This window comes from Aegilops tauschii, chromosome 4, assembly GCF_002575655.3.
Source record: "Aegilops tauschii subsp. strangulata cultivar AL8/78 chromosome 4, Aet v6.0, whole genome shotgun sequence".
Lineage (NCBI taxonomy): Eukaryota > Viridiplantae > Streptophyta > Magnoliopsida > Poales > Poaceae > Aegilops > Aegilops tauschii.
The window spans coordinates 107231338-107242028 of NC_053038.3; the positions used below are offsets into that span (position 1 = coordinate 107231338).

The 10691-nt window shown below is 48.8% G+C and overlaps 1 protein-coding gene across 1 annotated transcript; it reads right to left on the minus strand.

Moving 5' to 3' along the window:
* Window positions 1-2200: 2200 nt before the first annotated feature.
* LOC109746054 (uncharacterized) lies at window positions 2201-6964 on the minus strand. Its single transcript, XM_020305167.4, has 4 exons — window positions 4326-6964; window positions 3444-3656; window positions 3203-3294; window positions 2201-3108 (listed from the first exon to the last, which is right to left on the minus strand). Exons 1-4 carry the CDS (start codon window positions 5430-5432, stop codon window positions 2400-2402), a joined length of 2121 nt encoding a protein of 706 aa, XP_020160756.1. The 5' UTR covers window positions 5433-6964; the 3' UTR covers window positions 2201-2399.
* Between the last annotated feature and the right edge of the window lie 3727 nt (window positions 6965-10691).

Consider the following 10691-nt stretch of genomic DNA (forward strand, 5'->3'; position numbering starts at 1 on the left):
AGTGCGCTAACCATATGTGGGTCCCAATTACCTGTAGCTGCAGAATATCCATGAGCCACAAGCTGGTTTTACATTCGCCACACCACTCATACTTGCATACAGAGGAGATAACCCCTCAGGATTTTATTATGTTATATGTCAGGCCATTAGGGGATATTCCCTCGTAGTTCGAGACTTGCGGAGTACCCGATAAGTAGCTGTATAGGGTACTAACCGTTGTAGCCCCTGTCGTAGATGATTGGGTCCGTGTTAGTGATACGCCTGACTCTCGATATGGGTGTTGACCTGATCGAGTGTCTCCTAGACTAGGACGTAGTGACAGTGACGGTGAAAGTCATTCGTTCAAAATTGTCTTGCTCAACATGTCATGGGGAACAACGACTGTTATCGTCGAGCAAGCTTTGTCGTGTCGTCTCAAAGTTTCGGTAATAGCTCAATGGGTGGGTGTAGTGGGTAGATTCCAGTTAGGAACAATGTGCATATGGAGCCTATAATGGGTATGTTGGTGCACCCCTGCAGAGTTAAACCTTTTGGAAAGTCATGTCCGCCGTTATGGACGACTTGGAGCTTGACTAATAGTTCCTAAAACAAATTCAACCAAGGTGACAATGCCTTGTTTGTCTCTTATTCATGGGGTATACGAAGAGGAGGACAAAGTAGTGTTCTGTTTGCGTAGGCAGGTGAGTAGGTTCTTAGTTCAGGAGTTACCCGATGTTTGGATTACGCTTATCTTAATCTAATAGATGCAAGTTGTAGTGTGATTCTTAGGCGTGCAGCTTCACCACTTAACCATTCTCTACCTAATTGTAGTGTTAGTGCTAGTACCCCTAGTAATGAGATTTGCCGAGTACCTTTGTACTCATCCTTGCCACAACAAATACTTATACGCGTGGTGATGGACAACATTAGCTTGGTAGTGCTTCAGACAGCAGTCTGGGCAAGGATATGGATGTCATTTGCCTTACTTTGAGCCTTCTTAACGCAACATGTATTCTTACCTGATTAAGTTTTATTTGCTTCCGTTGTATGAGTTGGATTTTAGTCGTAAAACCCTATTTGTACGAGATATTTTAGTCGTAAGACCCTGTTCGTAAGACTCTGGAACCGACATAGGGGTCCTCGGCCCGCCCACTAGACCAAGAGACGACATGGTAAGAGACCTTTTAGCTGGGCCACCATCACTGTCAAAGATAAAAGTTCACTAGTTTGGGTCTCTCTCTGTCGTTGATGGCTCATCAGACGTCTCTCCCTCGCTCTTGCATCGCTGTTCAACATCCGGTACCATTTTTTGCTTTATGATGTTGCTTTTCAACCACTCTCTCCCTGTAATGGCACTACAACCCTCTCTCCTCTTCTATGCGAGGCATGATAATTGTAATTGGGTTGTAACCCTAGCGGTTTGTGGCGTGCTTTACCTACTTTCCCTCTTACTAAGTTGTAAACCCTAGAACTGGATACCCAAATTCTCTCTCAAAGTCTGAATAGAAGTGTTGAATTCAATCTTGAGTAGCCTCGACAGCAGCTTTCAAGCGCCTCCGGTCAGCCCACATCTATGCACGCCTATTGTTGCTGGCCTCCGCTGCATGCCGCACTATATTCCTTCCTGAGCACGCCGTAATCCAGGTCAGATTTGACTCCTACACACCCATCGGTTGGTCTCACTGAAAATTTCAGACAAAAACATGCCGCCTGCCGCACGATCGATCCAACTCCAAGCCGCTCCAGCCCCCTTGACCCATCGTACCAAGCTTCAATTTGGCGGCAACCCTGACTCATTAGTAATCGATCCTCGATTCTGCTCCACCTCTAGATCAACTCCTTCACGACCTCCAGACCGACCTTATGCTCATGATATCACTTGTTATATTAATTCAAAGCATATTGTCGATTCACCGAGGACCAAGCAATCACATGAGGCATGACATCAAGATTTGTTAACGAGGTTCACCAACATGGCTACATCTCAGAGGTATGACTATGGGCGCTCCTTCCGATGATACCGCTACAAAACCGACCACCCGGGCCCTGCACACGCCACTGGCTTTCCGGGCCTTGCATACGTTACATCGTGTGTCTATTCCTACATTATATAAGAGGTCCGAAATACAAGTGTTCTACTCAAACACAACTCGTACCCTGTCTGCACACACTACGACTCTAAGTTCAACATATTTGACACAATTCCAACAACCAGAAAACATAACCACGGAAAGAACGGGGTTTCATTCATAACTGAAACACACGAGGCATTTGTAGGTCACAGACAGTCTAACTTATTCACAGAGCAAGACATATGAAAACGATCTATACCATTGCCACAACCCACAATTGTGGTCTCATCCCGACAAAATAATGAAAATGCGAGCTAAGAAAGAAACTTCAGAGCTTGAAGCATCCGGTCAACTCTTTGCTGAAACTGAGACCGAGCTCTCGAAGGCAGACCCCATGCGGCTGATGACGAACTGGTAGATCTTGCGCTTCAACCGCTCTACATTGTCCTTGGTCGCATCCTCGTCGGCGATCTTACCGACTCCGTCGAGCCAGTCGCTGATCCTCTTGAACTGCGACAGGACCACCGTGATATGGCCGCTCTGCTTTCCCCTAGTTGCAATGTTCTGGTCTTCAAACAGGTGGAAGCCTACATCCATGGCCTCGTTCACAAATTTCAGAAACCAGGCATGCATCTCTCGGCACAAGGTGTTGGCAAGCTCAACCGTCTCGTTCATGCCCGGAGTTTTAGGCCATGCAGCAGGGAGAGGTGATGCCCTGGACTGGACCTTTGCAGAAGCTCCAAGCGATGGCCTCTTGGACAGGCTTGTTCTTGGTGGTTCCACTGCAGGAGCCTTGGGCTTTTCAGTGCTCTTCTTCTGGTAGATGGATCCAGTGGCGCTGTTAACAAGCTTGAGGACCTCCAGTTCGGTTGCTAATGCTGCCTCAACCCAATGAGTGGCTGATTTCTCCCAGAATGCAGCTTCGTCTGCTCCGTTGGTGGCCATTGACTCGGCGATTTTCTTCCACTTGAGAGTGTCTTCATAGACAGCAAGGAAACAATCGACAGTTGGGAGTGGATTCGCGGTCTTCGACAACGAACAAAGTTCAGAGAACTTGCTGTTGACAGAAATCAACACAATGTTACAATCATCACACTCTGCTGACATACAGACTTTGGTGGAAAAACAAAAACCAGACTGCTGCAAGTTACCTCAGATTTCTGATAACTGAATCAGTGATCAATGCCTCCTGCAGAGCGTCAGCTGCAGCGGCTGCTGCTGCATCTCTCCGTTCAGCAGCTTCCTGTAAAATCAATAACAAAACGAAGACGGCATTAGGAGGATCAGCTTCCTGTAAAATCAATAACAAAACGAAGACGGCATTAGGAGGATCAATAAATGCATATTGTTCGCAAAAGCAAATGAAGTACTCCCTCAGAGGGAGTAGCATACCTTTCCGATCTTCGAAAGTTTATCTGAAACTGTAACCAGTGGAACGCTGCCATCAGTCCATTTAGCATCATGAAGTATGATTTTTGGAGCTGTTTTTGCCTTCCCTGCACTAGACTCTGTCTTCTTTCGTGGTTTTGGCTTCTCATCAACAGAGGTGTCATCGTTACTGGATAGCTCTGTTGTAGCATCACTAAGTCGCCGTGACATTGCTTCCTGAAGTTACAGAAGAAGGTCAGTTGTCATTGCTCAGGTACATGAATTTCAATCACATGTAAACCTAAGCAATTCAGAATAAAGCAGTGCAGATAATAAGATATGCCCATTGCACAATGCTCTTGATTCACACATACACTAGAATTAACTGTAGACAAAGAACTGGAATTAACTGTAGACTAAGAACTCTATACAATAGATGCACAGCATCAATAATTTTCCCGTTCGTCTACAAAATTATTATCAATGAGGCTATGCAATGTACAAGCACATGAAAATATCATAGCCAAATAGTTTGATTCATTTTCTGACAACGAAACTGAAATAGTCAGAACTAACCAAGTGGCTAGCAATCCAGTACTCCTACACTATTGAGCACATTACAAGTGGCTAGCACTACAAGATTTTGGAACATAACAATATTATTTACAGGTCAATTCTAGTTTAACATGCTCTATATTTAAACAATTGAGCATGCTGCTACTGTTGCAGCTGTACAGCTAAAAAAAGGAAATGCATCTCTTTCACATCCCCATTTGGTCTTATGGATGAGCATGGTCAATTAACAGTACATATACTAGTGGCAGATACCTACACAGCAATTATGCCTAATTCCAACATCCGAAATTCCCAAATGCAACACAATGTAGCAATTAACATGATCCTTACCTGAGTCCTCAGAATAGTATCTCTGTCCACCTTGACCTTGGACTTCTTCACCGTGCCAGCGGCCGCAGCTGCAAGAGCCATTGCCGACTCGTCCCAGCTCTTCCTCCCCGGCTTCATGGCTGACCCGCTCCCCAAATCTGTCATCTTCGAGATACCAGACACCAACACCCCGACCTTCTTCTTGCTGCCCCCTTCTCCTGAAAGCCTCCGGGAACCGGGTGAGAGGGAGCCCCGCCTGCCACCGCCACCTGGAGAGGCCGCTCCTCTTCTCCCTCCTGGTGAAGGCTGCCTGTACCTCGATGGCACGATAATGGCTGGCTCCTTTGCGACCCTGCGGTTCTCCTCCTTGGCCGCAACAAGGCTGGGAACCACACACTTCGAGGGGGCTGGCGACGACGACCTGGACGTGCCTCTCACGGCAGGTGACGACGCTCTGGAGGCGCCCTTGACAGAGGGAGACGCCGCTCGGGACGCTCCCTTCACCGCAGGCGACGGATCTCGCTGCTTGGCCGGCGCCGGAGACGAGAACCGCCGCTTCACGGCCGAACCGCCTGGCAGCGCCGCGGCCTCGGGGCCATTCCTGGGAGCAAGAACGGTCCTTTTGACGGCAGCATCCATCGCATCAGACGGTGGCGCACTGCCGGAGCCGGACGGCATGAGCGGCGGCGCAGCGTCGGGCGAGGAATCCGGCCTGATGACGTAGCCCCGGGAGCACGCGGCGGAGCGGACAATGAGCGGCTCCGGGTTGCCGACGCAGGGGAGGGATCGGGAGGACGGAACGGGGCGGAGGCCGACGGCGCGGGGAACCGGGCTGGCGAAGCGGAGGCGGTCGAGGTGGACCAGGTGGCCGACGATGTGGGGCCGCGCGGAGAGGAGCGCGTCGGCGTCGGCGGGTGAGGGCTGGACGTAGGTGGAGTGGAGGCCGTCGGAGAGCTGGAGGAGAAAGCCGTTGGAGGGGCATAGCAGGGAGTCGGCGGTGGAGGCCGTGAGCGCGGGCACGACCGCCGTGACCTGGAGCGCGGGGGAGCGGTGCTCGCCGGTGACCCGCTCGTCCGTGTGCATCGCCTGCAGCAGGCGCAGCAAGACCCCCGGCATTACCGTCGCCATCGCTCGCTCTCTGGCCGCCGATCGGGAGGAGAAGGGGGGGAGGGATTTGTGGATGCGCCGAGGAGAGATTTGGGGGCGGAGAGGGAGAGAGAAAGGGAGGGATTTGAGGAGCCTAGAAGGAGAAAGAGACGTTGGAGTGCGGCGTGGCGAGCGTGGGGGCTGGGGGGACCTGCGGTGGGATTTCAAATTTCAAACGGCCCGCCTCTGCGTTAGGCAGTGGGGCCATTTGGCAGGTGACTCTTGTCATATGCGGGGCCGCCGTCAATACTCGCTGCCTGTGCTAGGTGTCGTTACTCGTTTTTCTTTCACGCGCACATTTATTTATTTCATTTAAAAAAAGCTTGTTTTCTTTTGTGAGCGAATTGTTTTTTTTCTGATTAAAGTTAACGCTCCAAATCTCGTGACAGAACTGAATGCATTGGCTGCCGTCCGATCCGGATCGCGTTGGCGTGATTTCGACAGGGGTGGGACGGTTTTTGCTGAGGAACGAATGCGGGCATGATTTCGGCAACGATTTTTAGGGAAGTAATTAATGTACACCATGATTTTAGCGAGGATTTTAGGGAAGTAATTAATATAACCTGTGATGTCAGTGAGGGGGCTAGCTAACTCCAGTCGTTTCGTCTAGGTTCTAGCTAGCCAACCAAACCATCCACTAACAAATACTGTAGTTGTTGTTTAGGTTGAAGACAACTCGTTTTAAATCTGTTTATTGGAATTGTTATCGAATCTGCCAAACTGAAGAACAGCTAATTTGATCATAGAGTTGAGTGGATCGGGATGTCGAGTCCTTTGCCCTCTTGCCAAATTGTGGAAGAGAGGACGAGATGTGTTGTCTCGCTCCATGACCATCACCGTGGTAATTTCTATATGAATACTATCATGATTACACACCTCATACCTGATAATTTACGTACAACACCGTGATAACTTCGACCCGAGAAAAAAAAGTTGTTGAAACATACACCAATAACTTCTATGTGAATAGCATGGTAATTTATACAACGTTGACCTAATATGTTAAGGACATCATCTTTCGTGAATCTGAGCTATCCCATGTGTTTGTGTATCCCTTCTGTTTTAGCCCTATGATCTTAATCCCGCGAATTAAATATACTAGATGATACCTCGTGCCTTTCTACGGGAATGGGTTGCAATAATTTCAGTGAAATTTGGTTGTATGAAATATTAATACTTAAACTAACAATAGATGATGTAGGGTGGATACCCTAAGGCCGATCTTTCACGAGATGGAGGGGATACTACGAACACGAAGAACACGAGGGGAAACACGAGGGAAAACACTCAAATCAACGGAAACGATCACACATGTGCTAGATCCATGAACATAAAGGGTGATACAAGATCCAAACGCAACAAAGGACGATACAAGAGGCGGTAGTTCTTCTCCGTGAGGAGGTCTTGAGGGATCTTCCCGTGAGGGGTCTTGAATCCACTTGGGGGATCTTCTCCGTGGAGGCTACGGTCTCCGAAGGAGAAAGTATCAAGTGGATGAGCAAAACTCTATCTCCAAAATGAGCTATCACATTGCTAACCCTAATAAGAGGGAGGAGGAGTATAAATAGTCTAGGGGGCGAAAGGGTACATGGGCCTCGGCCCAACACGCTGTGCACAGACAGGCGCCGGTCGTCCGGAGGCTCGCGAGGGTCCGGTCGTCCGGCATTTTAGCTCTGATCAGGCGGCGTCGGATTTCCGGAGGCGATCGGTCGTCCGGTCGTCTGGAGGTCTCGGACTTCCGATAATTTCCCTTCTGTTGGGTGACACCTGATGTCCGGGGGGGGCTCGATCGTCCGGTCGCTGGGGTGCGTCGGACGTCCGGTCCGTCTCGGTCGTCAGGCCGCTATAGCGATCGCAGACTGGGACTTGGCTGGCGGGCTGGTGCTTCAGGCGTCGGACGTCCGGTGAGATCCGGTCGTTCGGTGGCTGTAGAACTCCTGGCAGCATGTTCTCTTGGTCCTTGTACTTGGTGTCCTCGCCATCTTGTTCGTTGGGTGCAGCTGCTCCGTGGCCTTCCTCCAAGTACCTGATCACACATAGGGTCTCCGCTTGAGGTAGTAGCCATGTCTTATATGTAGAAAGTGGTAGTTCGGAGAGGAGCGAGTTCACCTTATCTTCGATAGCCTTTGCTCGGGCTCTTGTCATTGGTCCAAGTGGTGTCGTGGGAGACTTAGGTAGGTCCACGGGGATGACCGTGGGATGCTCCGCATCATCTCCCCCCCCCCTTGGGAAAGATCCGACCTCGGATCGAAATCCTCATCACCATGGTAGGGAGAGAGATTTTGACGTTGAAGACGTCGCTTACATTGTACTTGTCGCGTGGGAGATCGATCTTGTAAGCATTGTTGTTGTAGCGTGCTAGCACCTTGAAGGGTCTGTCGGCTCGAGGTAGAAGTTTGGACTTGCGTTTGTTGGGGAAGAAGTCCTTGCGAAGGTGTAGCCACACGAGATCTCCATTGTTGAATATCATGGGTTGCTTGTTGATGTTGAGCTTGGTCGCGAGTCGTTGTACTTGGCACTCGATGGTGTGCCTTGTATCTTCACGCATCTTCTTGAGGTAGCTCACTCGTGCACTTGCGTCCATGTTGATGCGCTCTTGTAGTGGTAGAGGTAGGATGTCTAATGGGGACAACGGGTTGAAGCCGTAGACGACCTCGAAGGGGGACTTGCCGGTAGTAGAGTGTCGTGCTCGATTGTAGGCGTACTCGACGATTGGTAGACACTCTTCCCACTCCTTGATGTTCTTCTTGATCAACACGCGTAGGAGAGTCGATAGGTCCGATTCATGACCTCCGTTTGGCTGCCGGTTTGGGGATGGTATGCCGAAGAGAACAAGAGCTTGATTCCGAGCTTGGCACATAAGGTCTTCCAAAAGTAGCTTAGGAACTTGATGTCGCGGTCCGAGACAATAGTCTTTGGCACTCCATGTAGGCGCAAGATTTCCCTACAAAAAATATTTGCAACATCTGAAGCATCGCCTATCTTGTTGCATGGGATGAAATGAGCCATTTTAGAGAATCGGTCCACAACAACAAACACAGAATCTTTGCCATTTCGAGTTCGAGGCAAACCAAGCACAAAGTCCATACTAATATCTTCCCATGGGTGATACGAAATAGGAAGTGGCATATAGAGACCATGGGATTGAGCTTTAGACTTAGCTTTGCTACATGTAGAGCATCGGTTGGTGAAGCGTGAGACGTCGCGGAACATCTTGGGCCAAAAGTAGTTCTTTGAGAGCGTAGCAAATGTCTTGCCGCGTCCAAAGTGTCCCATAAGTCCTCCTCCAAGAGCCTCTTGCAAAAGTACAAACGAAGAGAAGACTCGGGGATACATGGTTTGTTAGCTCTCATAAGGTAATCATCTTTGATGTAATAGCGTTCCCAAGATGTATGCGTCAAACATTTGGCATAAGGAATAGCAAAAGTAGGATCATGCACATACAAGTCTTTTATGTGCTCAAAGCCAATGGCATTCAATTCTAGTTGGGTAACAAGCATGCATCTACGAGAAAGCGCATCCGCCACAACATTGTCTTTGCCTTTGATATACTTGATGACATAAGGAAAAGATTCAATGAATTCACTCCACTTAGCATGACGCTTGTTCAACTTAGTTTGACCCTTAAGGTACTTAAGCGTTTCATGATCCGTATGAAGAATGAACTCGTGAAGGCGGAGATAATGCTCCCAAACATGCAAGACTCTCACTAAAGCATATAGCTCTTTGTCATAGATGTGGTAGTTAAGTTGCGCTCCGGAAAGTTTTTCACTAAAGTAAGCTATGGGGCGCTTCTCTTGCATCAACACACCTCCTATGCCGCAACTGCTAGCATCGCAATGTATTTCAAATGGTTTATCAAAGTTGGGTAATGCAAGCAAAGGGGCGTGCGTAAGCAAATTCTTAAGCTCATTGAATGCGGTATCTTGAGATGGTCCCCAAACAAATGGTGCATTTTTCTTGATTAAAGCATGTAAAGGTAAAGCAATGGTGCTAAAGTCCTTCACGAATCTATGATAGAAACCGGCTAAGCCAAGGAAACTTCGCACTTGTTGCAAGTTGGTTGGTTGGGGCCAAGTTTTAATAGCACTGATCTTAGATTCATCTACATGAACACCCTTAGAAGACACAACGAAACCCAAGAAAACAAGCTTATCAACACCGAAAAGGCATTTGCCCATATTAGCACAAAGTCGAGATAATTGTCTATTGTTCATGCTATAATTGTGTTATCCGGAAATCGTAATACATGTGTGAATACATAGACCACAACGTGTCCCTAGTAAGCCTCTAGTTGACTAGCTCGTTGATCAACAGATAGTCATGGTTTCCTGACTATGGACATTGGATGTCATTGATAACGGGATCACATCATTAGGAGAATGATGTGATGGACAAGACCCAATCCTAAGCATAGCACAAAGATCATGTAGTTCGTTTGCTAGAGCTTTTCCAATGTCAAGTATCATTTCCTTAGACCATGAGATCGTGCAACTCCCGGATGCCGTAGGAGTGCTTTGGGTGTACCAAACGTCACAACGTAACTGGGTGACTATAAAGGTGCACTACGGGTATCTCCGAAAGTGTCTGTTGGGTTGGCACGGATCGAGACTGGGATTTGTCACTCCGTATGACGAAGAGGTATCTCTGGGCCCACTCGGTAATGCATCATCATAATGAGCTCAATGTGACCAAGTGTCTGGTCACGGGATCATGCATTACGGTACGAGTAAAGTGACTTGCCGGTAACGAGATTGAACGAGGTATTGGGATACCGACGATCGAATCTCGGGCAAGTAAGTACCGATTGACAAAGGGAATTGTATACGGGATTGATTGAATCCTCGACATCGTGGTTCATCCGATGAGATCATCGTGGAACATGTGGGAGCCAACATGGGTATCCAGATCCCGCTGTTGGTTATTGACCGGAGAGGCGTCTCGGTCATGTCTGCATGTCTCCCGAACCCGTAGGGTCTACACACTTAAGGTTCGGTGACGCTAGGGTTGTAGAGATATTAGTATGCGGAAACACAAAAGTTGTTCGGAGTCCCGGATGAGATCCCGGACGTCACGAGGAGTTCCGGAATGGTCCGGAGGTGAAGAATTATATATAGGAAGTCCAGTTTCGGCCACCGGGAAAGTTTCGGGGGTTATCGGTATTGTACCGGGACCACCGGAAGGGTCCCGGGGGTCCACCGGGTGGGGCCACCTATCCCGGAGGGCCCCATGGGCTTAAGT